Source organism: Melanotaenia boesemani, chromosome 16 (genome assembly GCF_017639745.1).
Source record: "Melanotaenia boesemani isolate fMelBoe1 chromosome 16, fMelBoe1.pri, whole genome shotgun sequence".
In the NCBI taxonomy this organism is placed as follows: Eukaryota; Metazoa; Chordata; class Actinopteri; order Atheriniformes; family Melanotaeniidae; genus Melanotaenia; species Melanotaenia boesemani.
In genome coordinates this window covers 23,932,477-23,952,977 of record NC_055697.1, presented here as the reverse complement: position 1 = coordinate 23,952,977, position 20,501 = coordinate 23,932,477, and the positions used below count along the sequence as shown (strand labels likewise).

The 20,501-nt window shown below is 36.7% G+C and overlaps 3 protein-coding genes across 6 annotated transcripts in view; 2 read left to right on the top strand and 1 right to left on the bottom strand.

Annotated features, from left to right (window-relative positions):
• Window positions 1-665: 665 nt before the first annotated feature.
• LOC121655736 (SLC35A4 upstream open reading frame protein-like) lies at window positions 666-4,289 on the top strand. The gene is made up of 3 exons (XM_042010544.1): window positions 666-744; window positions 1,575-1,673; window positions 1,833-4,289. The coding sequence occupies exons 1-3, from the start codon at window positions 730-732 to the stop codon at window positions 2,028-2,030; spliced, it is 312 nt and encodes a 103-aa protein (XP_041866478.1). The 5' UTR covers window positions 666-729; the 3' UTR covers window positions 2,031-4,289.
• On the bottom strand, window positions 4,048-7,702 carry LOC121655735 (insulin-like growth factor-binding protein 2). Of its 2 annotated transcripts, none has more exons than XM_042010542.1 (8): window positions 7,548-7,702; window positions 7,351-7,449; window positions 6,093-6,265; window positions 5,635-5,708; window positions 5,288-5,318; window positions 4,957-5,157; window positions 4,694-4,735; window positions 4,048-4,474 (listed from the first exon to the last, which is right to left on the bottom strand). In XM_042010542.1, exons 2-7 carry the CDS (start codon window positions 7,428-7,430, stop codon window positions 4,701-4,703), a joined length of 594 nt encoding a protein of 197 aa, XP_041866476.1. In that variant the 5' UTR covers window positions 7,431-7,449; window positions 7,548-7,702; the 3' UTR covers window positions 4,048-4,474; window positions 4,694-4,700. The 2 variants fall into 2 exon arrangements, with proteins under 2 accessions (XP_041866476.1, XP_041866477.1); XM_042010543.1 differs by having other exon boundaries at window positions 7,612-7,638.
• Window positions 7,703-9,384: 1,682 nt separating this feature from the next.
• Window positions 9,385-20,501, top strand: part of srbd1 (S1 RNA binding domain 1) — a 55,790-nt gene continuing 44,673 nt past the window's right edge. For 2 of the 3 annotated variants that reach the window (XM_042011037.1, XM_042011039.1), the window contains exons 1-9: window positions 9,385-9,444; window positions 9,853-9,926; window positions 10,200-10,590; window positions 10,770-11,009; window positions 13,295-13,461; window positions 13,793-13,910; window positions 14,364-14,502; window positions 15,085-15,181; window positions 15,383-15,569. In XM_042011037.1, the coding sequence (XP_041866971.1) occupies window positions 9,853-9,926; window positions 10,200-10,590; window positions 10,770-11,009; window positions 13,295-13,461; window positions 13,793-13,910; window positions 14,364-14,502; window positions 15,085-15,181; window positions 15,383-15,569 (1,413 nt within the window). In that variant the 5' untranslated portion in view covers window positions 9,385-9,444. Of the gene's footprint in view, window positions 9,445-9,588; window positions 9,632-9,852; window positions 9,927-10,199; window positions 10,591-10,769; window positions 11,010-13,294; window positions 13,462-13,792; window positions 13,911-14,363; window positions 14,503-15,084; window positions 15,182-15,382; window positions 15,570-20,501 lie in introns of those variants that run through there. The other variant, XM_042011038.1, reaches the window with a different exon arrangement.

Sequence of the window (20,501 nt, the reverse complement as noted above, 5' to 3'; positions counted from 1 at the left end):
TTTACAGGTAAACTAAGCTGACAGTCATCCGGAATTTGTAAGAAAAAAAGTAACAACGACAACAACCAAAGTACCAATGACACACACATAAAAAAACAAAGATAAAAACACCCTAAACAAAAATAGCTTGTGTATAAACCCACTGGATAACTCAGTGACTGTGTCAGCATGCAGACTATGAGGAATGAGGAGTGAACAGAGATAAGTGTGATCATGCAAATATGACCGCGTCTCTACGGAGGATAGAGGCCACAAGACTACCCAGGACCCACCCCGAGGAAAGCCCCAGCCAGAGCCCTTCGCGGTCAGGGGGCACAGGCCCCGGCGGGCCAAGATCAGCAGCTGCCAACCCCGACAGCGGCGGCAACGGCGACAGGCACCGGCCATCCAGGGCAGGCAGAAAAAGGCCCAGGAGGACAACTTCACCATTAAGCTATTGTGAGTGTTAATGAAACCACGTCCCTGAAACAATATTCACCCCTTCAATATATTATTATGCATTTTGAGAAAAAAACAACAACAACAACTCGTAATTATGTACTTTATTAATCTTGATTTAACCTCAGTATAACCTACTACCTTATGATTATGAAGAAATCTAGTGCCACCGGAGGTCACGGTGAGTGACCACTGGAGGGCAGTAACTTCAATTTTAGCTAAAGCACGAAGAAGAAGAAGAAGAAGAAGCAGGAAGCGCAGTATACTGTTGGCTGTTGAGGAAAGTAAACTATGGCAGATGACAAGGTCGGATTTTAAGACAGCTTTTCAGTGTTTTAATAGGCGTTAATTTCCACATGCAGAGTGATTTGATAGTTTGTTAAAAAAAAAAAGTTAGCTAAGATCAGTTTGAGATGTAACAACGTACCGTTCTGACGCAAGTAGCTCATTTTAACATTCACTAAACCTTAAACTACGCGAATGTATTAATACTGTCTTTCCGTGGTTTCAGGGAAATTCAGTGCAATGCCAACAATCCGTTGTCAGTGTCAGTTAATCAACAAGTTGTTAACCTGAATGGAGGAAGTGCTTGTTAACTGCTAACTATTGCTAACGGGTCTAAATAGCTAATAGCTAGCTAACCTAAACTTAAGTAAGTTTGTTTAGTTCCGAATTGCTTTTAAGATTTTATTGCTGACTTTTAATATATAGTTCTAAATAGATTAGCTGCACATTATCAGATCTTCTGAGCGTCTACACCCCATGTTAGAGCACAACAGTCAACCAACCAGTTTCTTTTAGACGTTCCAGTAACCAGATTAAATCTCTGAAAACAAAAGAGGTGATCGAGCTTTTTCTGTGGTTGCTCCAAATCTGTGGGGCAGTTTATTATTGCATATAGGCACCACTCAGACTGTAGACATATTTAAATTACTGCTCAAGTCTCACTTCTCGTCCTTGGCTTTCAGCTTGGGGGGAGTATGGCATCTAAATTTTAGAATTTGTGTTTTGATCTGTCTTTACTTGTGTTTGGACTGTGAAGCACTTTGTCCAACTTTGTATGAATAAACTTGACTTTGTTATAGAAAAGTCTACTAACTTGTTTTGTCTGTGTCTGTTTGTGCATGTGGCTGTAGAATCCTTTGGGCCAGCTTAAGGATTTGGTGGAGCTGAAGGACCAGCTGGAGGACATACAGAGACGAGTGGAAGATGAGATACAGGCTGGGGTTCCTCCGGTAAGGCTCATGCAGACATTAATATGTAGATTTTCATGTTATCTTGCCTTTAATTTGTTCACACATGAAAAAGTTGTTAAAACTCATAAATTATGGTAATACGCAGATGTTGATTTACTAGATCCATATTCAGGTCGAAATCTCTCTTTTCCCTTACAGGGAGGCAGTCTGCTGGCTTCTCCTTTCTTGAAGGGCTTTCTGGCCGGGTACATCGTTGCTAGGCTACGCTCTTCAGCATTACTGGGTGTTGCAGTAGGGACATGCACAGGAATCTATGCAGCACAAAATTACGCGGTTCCCAACATTGAAAACACTGTTAAAGACTACATACGTAGCCTGAAAGAAGGACGAAAATAAAATTTGATAAAATTAAGAATAACAAAAGAGAAAAAACAAAATAGTCATCTACAAAAACAGGGAGTGACACAGGAGCAGATGTGTATTAAAAAAAAAGAGGATCATTCTTATATATTGATACAACTGAACATGGTTTATTTATTTCAGTGTCATGCACAGAGCGTGCCCAGCCCAATGGGCTTACAAGGCACTATACATTATAAATCAAAACAATTCCAAGATGGTTAAATGCACGTTTAGACCCAAATCCCACCATTATAGATTATAATTGCTGATAAAGTTGGTATCTGAACCCAAGCCTGTCACTATAACACACACTGCCTGAAATTTTATTGACAATAAAGCCAATTGGTATTCACATGACAAGCATGTTGAGTTGAGCTTTTAAAAAGAGGTTCACTAGAGATAAAAAAAAAAACAAGTCTATCATGACATTAAAAGAAGGCATAGAATGACCTCATTTTACATTGTGTCTCTGCAGAGTACCTCCACTCTAAGATTACAGATGGGAAATTCTACAGTCTGTTCAAAACTAAGGTTTAGTATTCCTGTATTTGTAGATGTTTTGTGTATTCCACACAATGCACTCCTGAACTAGGTCATCCAAACTTATTTAAAGGTGTTTATTTAAAGGTGCAGCTTTATTGCACCCAGTACTTTCAACAGGGAAATGTGTTTTATGTTATACACACACACACATATATATATATATATATATATATATATATATAACAGTGCCTACTCGGGTTGTGACTTGATGTTATCATCTCGTGCCATGTGTGCAATAGCCTCTTCCTGATAAGATTTGGCTGCCTATTTTTACATGCTGGAAAGTAATTGATCTTTTGCACTTTTTCCTCATTAAAATATGGTGCTTGTATCCATTTTTGTTGTTTGTTTAGCCGTTGTACGAAAGATGGATGTAGCCATGGTAGCATCATCCAGTGGTCTGTCATTTGTTTTTCAACATCTGGGGTTTATTCAACAAAATTACTCTGACAATACACTCCTTACACACCCTGCTTTTATGCTTTATTTTATTTTAAATGAGACCATGATTTAGAAATTTTAATTATTTGAAAACTATCTTTTGAAATGTTGAAATAGTATAATGAAATTTTCTCAGACTTCCCTTTCATTTAGTTTAGCAAGTTGGAGAAGTCTGCCCCTGCTGGCCAGTTAATATAATTTTTCTTCCTTCATGTAGGCTACATCCATCTATTATCCACAATCTGTGGTTGTATTATGGTTTCTCTTTGTTTAGAAATTTAAATTGAAATGGATGAATGTAATTATTCCCAAAAGTATAACACTGATACTGCAGAAACGGCAAAAACTACATTTAAAATACCTGAAAACACCAGTAGCAAACAAGTAGAGACAAGGCAATGTTTGACCTTTATTTTACTTGGGTAGTATTTCACATAAGTGGATAACCTAAAAAAAGTGGAAAATACAGGCCTAAATTTAGTATATATACACACTAACCTGCATTTAGTGTTTCTCTAATTTGAACCCACTATTGTTTTGAATGAGTAATAACACTATATAATGAATAATTATCTTCTGAATCATGCTTGGCTAAGGAATATAAGTCCAAAGAAACTCTAAGCTGGTTTCCTCATGATCGTACGTAAGCTGCTGTTCTGATCCTTGTTGGTGCCTGAAACTAATATAGTTTATGTAAACTATTTGGTCTGTTAGGTACAAGATAAATAAGCCATAAACGAGAAATGATATTTTTAATTTTGTGCTCATTGAATATCTATCTTTGACTTGAACTGTGTATCAGAAGAATATTTGTACCGTGACTGGAAAAAAAAGGTGCCTATTGACAATGATTTTGTTGTTTGTCTTTGTATTGCATGATGTTTCCCTCTTTTTTTTAAAAGCATTTACTTCTTGTATATAAAGGTTATGATGAGTCTGTTGACACCTTTGTTTTCTTTCATTGGTGTCTGTACAGAAATGTTTGAAAAATCACTGTGGTATTATGATGAAAGAAAACAACCAAGCAGTCTGTTAAAGGTTTATTTGGGTTGTTCTAATAAATGAGGAAAATACAGTTTTTGTGTCATTTGTACCAAATTAATAATTGTGTCCTGGTGTATCAGTACATTTGTAGAAGTATTTTCCTTATAACTAATACATTAAGTACACACAACAAATGCAGACAAAGCACAAAAAGAAATTCTTATCCTTTAATTGCCATTTTGAATACTAATCACAGTCAAAATGCCCTGCATCTAACATTAGTTGCAGATGAGATGCAGAAAAGTAAAAGCACAATAATCCATTAACAGTGAACTAAATGGTTTAATTAGATCGTTAATCAGTAATATATTTAACCCCACAAGCTTACTAAGAACTGCAAATATAGTGATTATAAGTTGGCAAAGTTGCATGTTATCAGGAGCAGAATTATTTCTTCCAGCTTCAGTTACCTAAGATGGGGAAAAAGGATTAAAAATTAATAATGCATAGTTTTCACTTTGTAATAGAAGGAAATAAGGAAATAATTTCTTTTAAAACCAAATACACAATCTGTTAAGAACTTCTCATCTGGACTCAGTTATGGACTTAACTTAGATATAAATCGCAGAAAGAGGTCTGTAATGTAGAAATGTGTTGATATTTAAGCAGAGGAACACAATATAACTTACCACAGCTTTAGGCATCGACATTAGTCAGAGTGAGCATGCCGACTGCAAAGAGACAATTTAAAGTCAGCAGCGCTCTATCTTAGATCATTACTGACTTTTGAGGTTTTGAATTTAACTACTTGAATACAGACACATGCACTATAGTCAAAGTTTTGGAGACACTTTCCCATTAGATTTAATGGGAAAGTGTCTCCAAACTTTTGACTCATCCTGCATTTTTATTTCTGCTAAAGCCAACCTCACAACCAGTTATCTTGTCTCACCTGGTGTGACGCAACTGACAGGTCCTTTGCGCACAGATCCAGGGATCTGGTCCCCGGTCTGAGGGTTCACACACCAGCAGTGTTCTATGTAGCACTGTTGGGCCTTATAGAGGCCTTGCTTGTCACACATGGGATAAAAACCTGGCACCTGCACAGGCTTCAGACCAGTCGTCTCCATTTGGCAAGGGGTGAGAGGATCAGCTGAAAAAGATTAAAGAGCTGAATATGAGATGTGACAAAGTAAGTGGAAATTGTATTTTCAAATTTATACATAACTGGGAATAAAGCACTAAACAAATAGAAGCACAACGCCTCTATGTACAGAACTTACCAGATTTTTCTGGAGTTCCAGTTGAAGCCTCCTGAAATAATCAGATGAAATGGATGACTTGGATAACAAAGACCACTTGACTTTACACAAATATAACATGATTCATTAAATGTATGTACAGTCTCCAGATCTCTATTGAAAGATGACATTACTTTATATGTTCCAGAATATTAACTGGCATAAGTTTAAAAAAACAAAACAACCAAACCAAAGAAATTATGAGATTCTGCATCAGAAAGTGAACTTAAATGATTCTTCATTTTTGTCATGCAAATTTAAAAAAGAAGGGATGTGAGATTCAGATAATGAGCCTAAAGCCTAAAACGTTTTATACTGAACTTATTTACCTCCACAGTGTTATCCAACATCTCAGGCAAGACTTGCATGGGGATGTGCATCCGTGAAGGCAGAGAACTTCCACCTGAAAAGAGACAGCAGATAGGAGAGTTCCTTCCCTATCGTATTTCCTAACCTTAACCAAATAGATTTGGTACACAAAACAAACTGCAATCAAATGGTAAAAGTAAAAAAAAACAACAAAACAAAACAAACAAACAAAAAAACAAGCAAAACAAAACAAAAAAAAACAGCCTCAAAAATGACTTTGCTTGCTTTATTGGGTTTCTTTTTATAGAATGTCTTGAAATGGACCAATTTTTTTCTGGTGTGAGTTGTTATTCTATGAATAAAACAGAATGCTGCTTAAATAAGAGTAGCCAGGACAAAGGTCCATTCTGTGTCCAATACTGCTATAGCCGCGGTGATATGTGAAATCCCTCTTAATGTGAATCAAATACAGCCTTACCACCAGATCTTCCCTTTGTCAACTCCGTCTTGATTTTGTTGTTCTGTTCCGCCAGAGATTTGATGTCGCTTCTCTGGCTGAGGAGGAAATAGGCGATGGCCACCTGACTCACAATCAGCACGCCGGCCAAAAGGGTCACTCCTGCCACCTTATAGGCACGAGAGGAGCGGGCACTGGAAAACAGAAAAAGCAGAGAGCGATATTTATTGATTTATAGTTATCAGAAAAGTCCCTTTTTTTGTGATCAATTGAAAGTTGATATCTGCCACTGATGACAGATAAATTGCAACAAGAATGAGGAACATCATAAGCTCGGCTCAAGTTTCAGGAAATCGTATTAAACTGGTGCTATGGACTTGGACAGAAGCTGCTAAACAGACACCAGAGTGAAAAGTCAGAAAATTATTTAAATTCCAGGGGCTTTTTTTGTTTGTTTGTTTGGACACTCCGTTTACTCAAAAATGACATCACCTCTCAGAAATCCCATTTACCTCTTAACAAAAGAGAAAGGGAAAAGAAAAAGAGAACCAGGAACAAACTGATACAGAAATCTTTAAATGTATATATGTGTGTGTGTGTGTGTGTGTGTGTGAAAAGATGGATAAAGTTGTTTTTAGAAAATAAAAATCCTAAACTTGAACATTTTATTAGGTTTGCATTTTCTTTTCAGATTTTCAAACCTTGTTATAAACAGTTGATTCAAAGTTCCATTGTTATAATCTGCAGTTTAATTCTAACAAACGTCAGTGGAAATAAGTTATTGCATGGCAGAGATAAGGTTATAATAAAAAAAAAGTAAATGAGAAACATTTGATTAATTACATTTTTCCTGAACTTTATGAGTGCCTATTTTTCTATGCATCAGTTATCACACACACATACACACACACACACGCACACACACTCAGTGTTACTGCATTGTTTAATTAAGTCAAAACTTCCTTTGTTTTTATTACATAGCAGCGATTTTATCACACTATATCAGCTTGAATTAACTAGTCCTCTACTCACACTAACTTTCACATCATGTATTAAACCTGAGTTATTATACAACATTGTCTTGTTTACTTATCTAAAAGGGGCAGGAGTTATACAGCATAACTGTATCGCCATATTTTCTTACATGCGCTCACAAAATATACAGATAGGACTAAATCAAAACAAAACAAAAAAAAAACAAAACAAAAACAAACAAAAAACATACACACCACAGTCGTATTTTGTGAGGATTTTTTTTATCAACACACTCCCTACTTACCGCTGAGTTGGTGCGCCAACATCGACGACTGTTTGCTGGTTGGAGGCTCCAATCAGAGTTTGGGTCTCGGGTTCTGCCATTTCTCTCAAAAACACAAACCTACAAACACACACACACACACACACACACACGACAAAACTGGTTCAGGGGTCTCTATAGCATCCTGACAGGATAGACAAACAACTGAGACACATTACCTTCTTAGAGAGGAGGTTGCAGGATGTTTAACAGTCACAGTGAACGAGTTCAGAGAAACTTTACCTTTTTGACTAATATGTGAGCAGGAACCGAAAGAAGCTGGCGGGGAAAACCCACATTCACTCTGTGAACAACCACATTTAGGTCCAGCTGGATTTTTTTTTTGTGAATCCGAATTTCTGATTGGCTGGTAGTAATTACTCATCATCTGTTACTAGGGGCAGAACTTTACAACGTTTGTCACAAATCAAAATTTTAGACGTGTAATCTCAGTACAAGTCGTCATATTTTCTTAGATATGAAAAAAATGAGAAGAATAGTCCAAAAAATAAAATGATAGAGAATTTCTATTCTTATTTTTCAATAATATTTGGCTTGTAGTATTAACTTTTCACAGATTTAATTAAGTTACTATGGTATCTTTCTTAAATTTATACAAGAATTATTTGTTAGGCATTCACTTTTTACACGTTTCAACTTAATATCAACACATCTTGTTTAAAGATGTTGCGTTTTACCCCCTTTTTTTAAATCAGTTTTTTTGTTTTGTTCCCCCAAATCTGACTCTTCTGAGATCTTGAAACTCATTTTTATAAACTGGGTAAGCACAACTAGTAAGAGCTTTAGGTTATTGCTTGTTTCTGTTACTATTTGGATTGTTCAGGGACGGTGAATATCTGTTTCAGCTAAAGGCTAAAATAAACAAACAAATAAATAAATAAAACAAACAATATGAAATTTGTGAAGGATGTGAAAGTAGATTTAGGACCACAGGGAACTTTGATAAAACAGCTTGCCAATTCCAGTAAACAGTTCTCTCTTGGATAAGTTTGATCACAGAAAGAATGAATAGATTGAGATGTGTAGTGGATGCTGGATTCCTATAACAAACTGTTTGGACAGTATCTAAACATTTGGATTAACCAGTGTGACACCCAAATGAGACTGGGATTATTTTTTCATCTCGCTATCGTTCCATAGTCTAATTTAAAACATGTAATACCTTTTAAGAGGAAGTTTTGTCCTTTAAAATAATCTTTATTATTGATATTTAATAATAACACAAAACTGTGTCACTGGTGTAAAATTCTGAAAGATGTTGAGTATTTCATTATACACAATGTTAAAAATATCACAGAGAGGGAAAAACTAACAATAGGCAGCTCATTGATCGAGATAAAAAGCATCTTCTATTACAACTGAAGAGTAGTTTGTATGTTTGCGTCTAGCTCATTCTCACTCCATATCCTGAAAAAAAGTGTTTTTATTTATTTGTTTGTTTTAAATGGCCTACTCCTTGCTATTTTATTTAAATAAAATAACAACATGTTTTAGCCTTTTACTACAGATTGTTTTCACCTGAATAATTATCTATCTAGCCGTTTCAACACAGCAAGATTACAGCAATCTGCTACATACACATACTGATATACACACATACATACACAGTTTAAGGTTAAGAAGAAAGTAAAATGCATAAATGTATGTATACATGCATACATATGCACAAAAACACACTTTAGGGTTGCAATCACAACCACAAGATGTGAAGCAATCAAGAAATGAACCAAATGACGCTACTTCAAACAATCATAATAAGATGCAAAATAGATTAAGTGGCATCACACAAAATTACCCCAAATAAAGACATTAATAATAGATTACACATTCTATTTTTGTCTGCCATTTTTTAATGTTCTATCAAACTGCATGTTCGGTAATGATACCATAGGTGGCGTTGTACACTTTACGATGTGACCTAAACACAACGTGGCAGGGGCGCTGACCCTTTAAAACTTCAGGACGCTTTCATTGGTTAACCCTATTTTGTTGCAGGAAGCAGCTTTTCAGCTTCACTGCGTTGACATAAATAACCAGGCCATATCAAACGATAAGGTATAACTAGCTGGTTACTTTTATACCATGAAGGGAGTAGTGTTATGAATGAAAATGCCACTCTTTTGTAGTCCGTGTTTGTGCACGTCATCGTAGAGCGCCAAATTTAAAAATGCTAGCTAAACCAGCCTAGTTTATGATAGCTAACTAACAGTAGTAAGATGTTACATGCTAGCAATAATAGAAGGTTTGAGCTTAAGTTAACGCGTCAGAAATATCTTTGTGCTTTGTATAAATTTACTGGAAAAGTACATATAACTGGCTTAACTCTGGTTATTTGCCACACTCCTGCAAATTAATGCTAACGTAGCCCATGGCTATTACCGTTATCAAGACAGTGTGGAAGGGTGTTGTATCTGTTGTCACAGATTTGATGTAACGCCAGCTAACCTAACGTCTTTTCAACAGATGATGCGAAGACCTAGAACAACAACTGCTAAGGCGGTCAAATATAAAGAAAATGAAACTATGGACTCTGACTTGTAAGTAATGCTCATAATTATATAGCAGTCGCGTTCTGCATCGAATCTCTTTTATAGACACCCTTCAGTCACAAGGACAGGTTTTAGGGTTTTCCTCACTTCTTTTGGGATGTTATTAACTGCCATCACACTGACAGTACTGCACTCTATAAACAAGACTTCATTGTCCATTCACATGAGAAACAGAACATTAATTATTTAGTAAATGTAGCCCACTTCTTATATAGTTTTGTCATTAGCTAATGCCCCACCCTATCCATACTCTACCAACAGGTCTTTTTCTCAGGCGGTGAGTAGCGATGAGGACAGTGAGGAGTGGAGGCCACCAGAACCAAAGCAAAAAGCTCAAAGTAAGACCCCTAGAGTCCCTGCAACTGGAGAGAAGAAAACAGCGACCAAGAGAACTGCTAAACCAAAAGTGCCCAAAGAGCCTAAAGCTCCTAAAGTGCCCAGAGATCCTAAACCAAGGGCACCACAAAAACCTGCAGCAGAACGAAAAATTCAGGCCTCTAAAAGTTCAAAGGATCCTGCTGTATCAGGCTTGGCTGCAACCAAAATGAAAAAAACACATAATTTTGGAGGAGACAAAGAAAAAACACAGAATGACTGTTCAAAGGAAGAAAGGGCCCATGAGAGTGGCACAAGTATCAGGATGAAGGAAGAAGTAAGTCTGTAATATTTCAGTTAGAGTAAGTTCCAGTTTGTTAGTATGATATACAAATTACTATTTTATTATTTGAAATATTTGTGTCTAAAAGATTTTTGCAAATCAACGTGTGAAGTGGTCTGATGTGAAGCTAAATCCTATCACGCGTCTTTTTTGCTTTCTTATTATTATTTTAGAGGGTGTCATTTATTGTGTCAGAAGCCCACCATACAGATGAATGGGCAGATGAAGGATCATCACAAGCTGGGGTTAGGGTAAAGAAAGAGGAAGGGACAGATGATGACTTCACTTTTGACGAGCCCTGCCTAAAGAAACTGAAGACCAGTGGTACCTGTCGGGGACAACCTCCTGTTTTACCACCACCCAAAGAAGGGCCTCTGAGGAATGAACTCAATATGAACTGGGATTTGACTGAGGTATGGTGTATGTGAGAATTTTGTCTTTCTTTTTGCCAGGTGGTAAAAGTGGCACAGTATATATTGCCTGCCCTGCAGGGACTGGAAGCCTTAGGTGACCCAGGTGAACAACTGTGAATCTTACACTGCCATTTGATGGTGTCAGAAGGGACTTTGTTTTTCAGTTTAATATTTATATCTACATCATATATATATATGTTAAAATATGTATAATCATAAAAATGTGTATAATCATAAAATATATATTTCTATTTATTGGTTCTTCCTAACCCCAAAAAGCCAGAAGAAATCTTTAACGCAAGTCAAACTAAAGCTCAGGTCTCAGGAGGTTAAGTTGAATTACAGATTGTAATACAACAAAATCTAAATAAAACCCACCACAAGCATACTTTTGCAAGGCACCACCCATGTTTGCAAAAGGCAGCAAGCAAATTAGCTTTTATTTTAGCTGATGAACCAACTCATTACAAAAGAAAGAGCAATCTTTAAGGGACAAAAAGTGAAATTGTTTCACTATAAGGTTTGGTGCTGTGACTCCCTGCAGACCAAGAACAAGTGTGTCATGTGTCACATCTCTCTCTACCTTTTCCCCCATCCCATCTCGCCTCGTCTCCAAACAAATGTGAAAAGTGCAAACACACTGAACAAAACAATATCGCCATTTTGTGGAACATGTCAAAGTACCTTACAATGTTTATGTTGTTACTTACTGTCTGGGAGAAGAGGAAGTCCTGAGTCACATTGTAGCCTCTTTAGTTCTCGCAGTGCTCTCTACTTTGGAAATACAAGCCCATTGTTAATCCGAGTTATGTCTCTTTATTTATCTGACAACTTCTTTGCCAACAACCGTAGTTTTTTTTTTTTTTTTTTTTTTTTTTTTTTTTTTTTAAAGGTAATGCCGGCTCCTGACTATCTTTAGGTGAACGTTTCGTTCTGCTCTTGGCTATTTAGCTTTAAAAATATGAGCTGCCAATGCTTGCTTGCTGTGGCTGTTAATAGGCAGGAAGGGCAGAGGGCTTCGAGAGGAGGGAGGAGGCAGCAATTCACATGAATGTACATGAATGCGTGGCCGGACCAGCTAGTAAATACGGGGCTGGAGATCAATAATGAGAGACTGTGTGTGACCTCAAACATTACTCTAGATCAGTGGTTCCCAACCTATTTTTGCAGAGGACCCCTTTCATGCAAATACTAAAAAGCCATGGACCCCCTGCCCCACCTCGTGCTGTAACCATGCTTGGTTTCATGCTTTCAAAAGGCAAGGCAAGTTTATTTGTATAGGTCATTTAATGTACAAGACAATTCAAAGTGCTTTACATAAAACAGTAGAACCAATACAGTGGGGTGCAGGAAACAATAACAAGTACATTAAAAACAAGCTTTAAAAGAAATTATTTAAAACTGTAAAATGGATAAAATGCAAGAAATAAAGTTCCAGTGTAGGGAATTTAACAGTTGTTTTGATAAAAGGCAGCAAATAAAAAAGTTTTTAACTCTGATTTAAAACTGCTGAGAGTTTCAGCAGACCTGCAGATTTCTGGGACTTAGTTCCATGTGAGGAGCAGAAAAGCTGAAAGCTGCCTCTCCATGTTTAGTTTTGACTGAACAGAAAGTAGATTTGACCCTGATGACCTGAGGGATCTGGTTGAACCAGAATATCCTGAATATATTTTGGTCCTAAGCCATTCAGTGCTTTGTAAACTAACAGCAGGATTTTGAAGTCAATTCTTTGACAGACAGGAAGCCAGTGTTGAGATCTGAGGACTGGAGTTATATGATCTAAAAGCCTTAGTCTTATAGTCTTTCTTGGTCTTGGTGAGGACTCGAGCTGCATTGTTCTCACCATGATTAATGTATTCAGGCTAAGTCTTGTCCTTTGATAAAGCCAAAGTTAAATTAACATATAGGACAATGTGTGGATATTAATCACAATGGTAAAATTAAGCTTATACCTCTTTAATGGGGAAATTGGATTTTTAACTAAACTATAAATATATAAAAATAGACTCCATATGTACAAGAGTGTGTTTAGACAGGAAAAAACAACAGGTAGTTAATTTTTTTAACAGTCACCAACTCTTCAACTCTTAGAAAGTTGATGTTTCTAAACTTTGATCATAGTTATCACTTTCTGTCCTTCAGAGTTATGCAGTGTGCCGCTCTGCTGATGCCAAGAGCAAAGCATATCTCGCTATGCACACAAAGGCTAAAAAGAGATTCTATGTGAAACCAAGTTTTGGTTTTCTGTTTTTAATTTTCCATTCTGTTTCCACTCATTCTCTCAGCTGCTTTCCACCCTGACATGTGTGGAGCAATGGGTGTGTCAAAATATCATTGCGCTGCTTCGTGAGGAGAACACAGTGCCATTCATGGTGCGCTACCGCAAAGAGATGATTAACCACATGGATGCGGATGCTGTCCGAGACGTCCAGACGGGATATGAGGAGTTATGGTAGGCAAATGCAACACACACATTTGGGCACAAATGTGAATAATGAAATAAATTCTATTTAAAAAAAATAATACAATAACAACAAAAATACAATCTGTCACATCTTGTTACCCATTCTTACTCATCAATACTTAAAGAATCGCATGTAAATTCTTGTGACTAAATGTAAATAAATGTGACTGGAGTAGATTATTTTTTCCTTGTCCACTAGATGGTGCTATTAGTCCAGCTTTGAGACAAAATATAGTTAGTTGTGTGTGTGTGTAAGTTTCTGACTTTATAAATCTTTAATTTTTTTCTGGGTTGTCTGTATTTGTCTGTGTTACTTCAGTTCTCTTGCTAAGAAGACCCAGTCTGTAATTCAAACCCTAAAGAAGGATGGGGTTTTGACCACTGAGTTGGAGCAAAACCTGCGGAGCTGCCGATCATCTGATGAGCTGGATCATGTGGTCAGAATGACATGATGGCTATCATTTATATTTATCTTTTTTTTTTAAAGATCACATTCTCAGGTATATCATTATTCATATACTTCTAAGTGATTCTCAGTGGCCCCCTATGTATTTTTAAAAAAGTAAAAATATCAATCACTAGGCAATAGGGGCTGATTTCGTGTATAATCATGAGGATGTTTTTCACTGCATCTGGAGCAGGGACTAGGCACAGACCAAATATTTACAATTTTGTGAGCAATGTAGTGCCTTGAACTGCAGAATTTTGCCACATAATTGGCAACATAATTACATGTAGCTACAACAGCTACATTTTCAAACTTTAAAAGGTAAAAAGATTTACCTTATAACAGATAAGCGGTTTGTATTTAGATCTCAAATGTGGTCTAAAGCAATCTACTGGGAGGTCTAGGAGCTCTGAACTGTCCTATACTTTTTGTCTTGTTGCAGTATACTCCCTATAAGAAAGGCAGTAAGCTGACGAAAGCTCGCAGGGCCAAAGCACTTGGCCTTGAAGAGGCTGCCTCTGCACTGATGACCACACCACACACTCTGGATCTAAGTTCCTGGGTAAAACCTGGTACTGAAGGTGGGAGATAAACAGCTGCACTTACAGACACACACAGTAAACTTAAATTAAATGCATCCCTGAAAATTAAGATGATGCCTGGACTTTATTTGAGTTAGATTTAGAATAATCTTTACCCAGTAGATGCTGAGAAATTTATGATTTAAATTATTAATATTGAAGTGGGTTGAAATTGACTTTATTTGTGTTTGTTTACTTTCTGAAAGTGTCCTGAGATTAATTTAGAACAAATACTGTATAAGGAAGCTGAATGGAAAAAATGAAGCAATTTGAATTACAGCATTTAGTATATTACTTTAACAAATGATTTAGATGCTTATTAAAATAAATTGAATAATAATTATTAATTTCCAGAGAGGATGTTGCAGTATTAATTGAGGAATGGATAGATGGATAAATAAATAAATGAACTGATGATGATGAAAGTGTTGCATATTCATACAGTCATGTCATATTAACTGTTGTAAAAGAATGATTAGCACTTTATTGAGATGGCCGTTTTTGCTTCTCTGTATTTGTAGAGTCCACAGTTATAGTGCAGTATTTCTTAGTGCAGCCTGGATCTGTGTTTGTGTGTCACAGGTTTGTCATCTGTGGAAGAAGTAGCCACAGGTGTGGAGCATATCTTGGCCGATATAATAGCCAAAGACCCTGAGACACTCACCTACGTGAAGACATTGTAAGAATGCATTATTACGTGCATTACATGTGCTGGTTTCTTTTTTTCTCTTTTTATTTATTTTTTGAAGCTGCTGTGATTTCTGTCCACATGAATTACAAATATTATATATTTCTTCAGTGTGTGTGCTTTTAAGTTTATTTATGACAGGAATCAAAATATCTCTTGTTTAATACTTTTTTCGATCTGTGTATTTCTTAGATGTGAGAACAGTTTTGTGACCCTCCAGTCTTCTGTCTCTAAGTCAGCACTCAAGGAAAAAGAACAAGATAAATCTGACCAAGGAAAGAAGAAAATGGGGGCTGAGCAAAACAAAAACAAGGATTTTGACAAGTTTCATCTTTACTTTGACTTTACCTGCAACATCCAACGCATTCAGCCTCATCAGGTAACAAGACACACTAGTTTTTTAGATTATTTGGTTTATTTGTTTCCCACAAGTAGCAACAAATACAGAAACAGCGGAAGTTGAAAGTCTGATGATGTTTTTCCAATCTTTGTGTTCACTCTTGTAGTGTTTTAGCATCCCCAGTTCAAACACACCATCTAAACTTTGCACTTCATAGTTAATAAAATGTCCAAATAAATGATTTTTTTTTTTTACTGAAGCAGTTGTATCAAGCCTTCACACCCTTCTAGTACCAGTATACCACAACTCTGAGATTTTTGCATTTTTCTTTTAACTGACTTCTTTTAAGAATGGTGGAAAGAACCAGGTTGTGGCAGGTCCTGCTACCTGAGAACAAACTATGTTTGTGTAGACAGACAAAATGTTTGGAACACGTCAGAATACAGTATCTCAGGACACATGTGCTCACTTGTGTGCAGTATGTTGCAGTCTTCTCAGTCTTTTTCTTGTTGTTTTTACTTAATTGTCCATCTATCAATCCGTTTTCTATACTGCTTATTCCAGTTGAGGAGCATGTGTAAACTGGAGCCAGTCCCTACAATCAGCAGGCGAGATGCAGGGTACACCCTCGCCAGGTTGCCAGGCAATCACAGGGCCAACACAGAGAGACAAACAACCAGTCACACTCACTAGTTAACCTAACATGCATGTTTTTGGACTGTAGGAGGAAGCTAGAGTACCTGGAGAGAATCCATACATACATTGAGAGAACATGCAATTTCCACACAGAAAGGTCCCTGTTCAACCCCTGTTCTTTTTCTGGTTTGCCCATCTGATCATTCTTCATTCTTTTCATTTCATTTCATTTCATTTTTATTTCATTCTTCATTCATTCATTCATTCCTCTTTTACTCTTGTATATTCCAGCAGTTTTATTCCAGAAAACTGCTAATTTAGGGAAGACATTAGTACAAAATAAATTTATTAAGACAGTCAATTTGTTTATTTGATTAAGACAGCACAAGTTAATGAAGGTCATTACAAAAAGATTATGATTTAAACATTCTGGATTATTGCAGAAAAAGCTAATTTCCATGCCAGGAAATTTCCATAAATAAATAAATAATAAGACTATACAAGTACTGATAAAACAAGCAAATACAAATAGAAATAGAAATGTAAAACAGGTTTTAAAAAGAATTTAAAATCATTACAAGCCAGATGTTCCTTCAACCATTGTTTAGGATGAGCTTTACAGTGTTTACAGTGTTACAGTATGTAATGACAAGGTTAAAGATGAGTTTGAGAATTCTAAAATGTACGTCTCTTTACTGACAGCACAGATTTTTCAAAAGCTGTACTCAGAAATGTATTGCAAGGTCCAGGTAGCCCAGGTGACCCTCTGTTTAAAAACGTATTTACAGGAAAAGGAGCAAGCCTGTGGAGGAACGTTTCTATAAAACAAACAAATTTCAGATTTATAAATTCAGAAAACTATCAGTATTATATATTTCCAGGATGTTGAATGTTAATGATTTCTTATTAAGAACTTTTAAAGCTTTATTTAAAGAGTGATTCTGTTATTTTAAGACTTGTTCTTCCTGTAAATGACTAGTTTTTTATTGTTACACACTCTAATTGTACCATTTTTAGGAAACCCTTACAAGCATTACAATTATTGTCTCTTTAATATTAATATGAATGTAGACAGAACTTTTGCCCAAAAAGTATAACCACTTCTCATGTTTGGAAGATGAGCTAACAGTTTAGACTGTGCTCACACTCCTGCTCACGCAACTCCTTTTTTAACAATTACTGTCTTCAAAACACCAACCTTTGTAATATAGTTAAGGAACAAATAATAACCTTAAAAATGTGGAATAAATATACTTTAAAACAGATGTATTGAATCTGCTGGACCATAATAAGTTATTTACACCTGTATCGCCTTGTCTAACTTGTCTGATACACACACACACACACACACACACACACACTGAAACAAATGCATTCCATCTGTCTGCGTTTGTGTCATTTCTGTCCGTTTCATGTGTGCCAACTCTGAATGCTACCCATGTCAGTCGCAGTTAGCCTTGTCTGTGCCTTCATATTTACCCCTCCTGTGCCCTGCTCTGCCTCCTCTGCTCCCCCTCTGTCCCTCTAGTGACTGGTGGGTTACTCAGAGTTGGTCTCAGGCCTCATGTGTCACCACAGCTTCCATCACCCGCTGTCTCTACCACACCACACTCTCTGGCAACCGCACTCTGCCCTACAGTCATTTCATCACATACACACATACATACACACACTTTGTCACACACAAGCACACCCTGCAAGTCCCCCTCATTCTCTCTTCTTAGCATATGTGACATGTCCCTTGCCGACATGCCATTGGATTAGGAGGGTTTGATTGACAGACGCTCTCGTGTAGTGACAGCTACTGCTGCTGGGCCCAGAGGCGGACAAAAGGATGGGGAGAGGGAGTGCGAGTGGGGGCAGTCAAGGAAGGAGAGCATGAACAGAGGAGTGGTGTAGAGGTGCGTCCGTCACTTACCTCTCTTGCTCTGTTCTGATCTGCTTCCATCCCTCTTTTCTCACAAAACCTCAATCTCTCCAACCCTGCCCCCCCCTCTCTCTCTGTATACAAGACATTTAATTCGATGACTCGCCTTTGTCATGGAGTGTTAATCTACAGGCTGCTGTGACCCTGCTAGCTGTCGGATTCCGGCTAAAATGAACCTTTTCTAACCACGAAGTTGGCGGGGGAGGGAGCGGGTGGGAGATGTGTTTTGACAGAAGGCATGTGTGTTAGCACACACTTGCATGTATGCTTTACCACAATTTATTAAGCCTCAGCTCTGTGGTTTGTTAAAGGAAAAGGACAGTGCAAGAAAGTGATGTGTGTTGGAAAAAAAATATCACTTCAATCTGTACTTCATGAGAAAGAGATGTGGAAAAGTTTAAATTGAATATTTTAATGAGATATTTTGAATCAAATACCTTTTTTAGTCTCCATTTTCTTACAATTTAAACTAAGAAATCTCAAAGTGTTGCAATTTTTCCTTCAAGACCAAGCACAAAACCAGTTGTAGATTATTTTTTTCCACAACTATCTAATAAAATGGACTCATCATTTAATTTGAACTATTTTAGGTTATTGTTAGTTCATAAGGTAAAGGACATGTAATAAGACACAATATGTATTTAAAAAAAATAATATAACAGTTTTATAATTCATCTGAAGTTAGTGTATTGAAAGCTTCTGCATGTCTGAAAGTATAATGCTTGGCCCAGATTTAATTCCATCAGATTTGATTTGAGTCCTCTTTTGAAGGGTACACATTTACCTTATAGCTATTAGCAGCCGGTACACTCTTGAGTATGCCAGAGTTGATTTGTTGAATATGGCAATGGGCTATTTTTAATATGATTTGCATTGTGATCAAATAGGAGTTTAGCGCTTCAGACTGGTGCTCGCCTGCAGAGGAGCTTGAGTGAATGGAACTGTTTCATCAATTAAACAGTCTTGTTTGATGGACAGGTGGAGGAAAACAAGTTTACCTTTACTTTTACCCACAACGGAAACGTTTTGTTTGTGTCTATTGGTTTTGTACTGATTAAAGGTTATCTAGGAACTGAATACCTTTTGTGATATGCTGTTAATAATTTGCCATTCCAAAGAGTTTACAATGAATATGAATGGTTTTTTTTAGATTGTATAACAGTAAGCCCTTTACATCTCAAGAAGGCTCACACCCAAACATAAAGTTGTGTATTTGAAGTTATTTTAATCTATGCTGTTTGAATTTAGATCCCTCTGTGTATCAAAACTGTATAATAATAGGAATTTAAGACAGTCTTATGAGAAATCGGTCCACTCTAATACATGCACATTTAACACTGTATTACCTCAGCAAGGTCAGTGTGAATGTATTTGTTTATCCTTAATAAGTTGGATGGATAGATGTGTTGATGACAGTATACTTGTAAAGAAGGGGCGAGAGAGAAGAGGAGACAGATAGAGGATAGTTGTTGGCTGACTGCCCTACCTTTGGGGCTGGTGAAAGGATTGAGGGCCATCAAAGAGAGATTGTCTGTCTAGTCGTGTCAGGGTTTGGCTAGTACTTGGCTACCTGTCATTACTGGCTTGTTTAACATATAAATGCATTTCTCACTGTTTTACATCACCCTCCCATTCAGATCACACTGTCTCCCACCAGTGACCCAGCCCACACAGAAACTGAGAGATGTACAGACTTGATTTATCTTATTTATCGTCATCAAGTACAGCTGTCTGCTGCATATAGAAACAGCACCGACAGAGATTTGGTCAGTATTAAAGACCAAAGACTTTTGGTCAAACGGGCAAAGAGGTAAAATTTAGTGTTTTTTTTTTTTTTTATTTTAAATTTAGATTTAAATGTTTTTTGGCTAAGATGACCTGGGCAAGGGTTCATGGTTTGCAGCAGTGCTCACTTGTAACTGTTTAGTGGTTTATCACATAGACAATAAATGTTGAAACTTGAATACATATAATTTGGATGTATTTTAGCCATGCATCATGGTGTTTATCTGAAAAATTGAGGCCATTTTAGGTACTTTTTATTTAAGGACAGTTTTGTTTATTACCAAAAAAAAAAAAAAAAAAAAGACAATATGAGTAATTTACCGTATTGAGATGATGATGTACATAATGAATTTAAAACATGTTTTCATTTCAGCTTACAATGAATAACAACCACCTAAATACAATATGTCATACCTCCTTATAAATATGATTTAAAAAACTTAAACACTGAACTCCAGGAACACACATTTAGCAAGGCAGTTTTGCATTTGCATTTTAATTTCACTCATGGGCTTTTACAGATGCTTGGATAATCCCAAAAGAAGTGTTTTTCTTCCTTTCTGTGACAACACGTTAAACTTCAGCGTTTTGATGAAGATTGTTTCAGAAATCTCATCACAGTC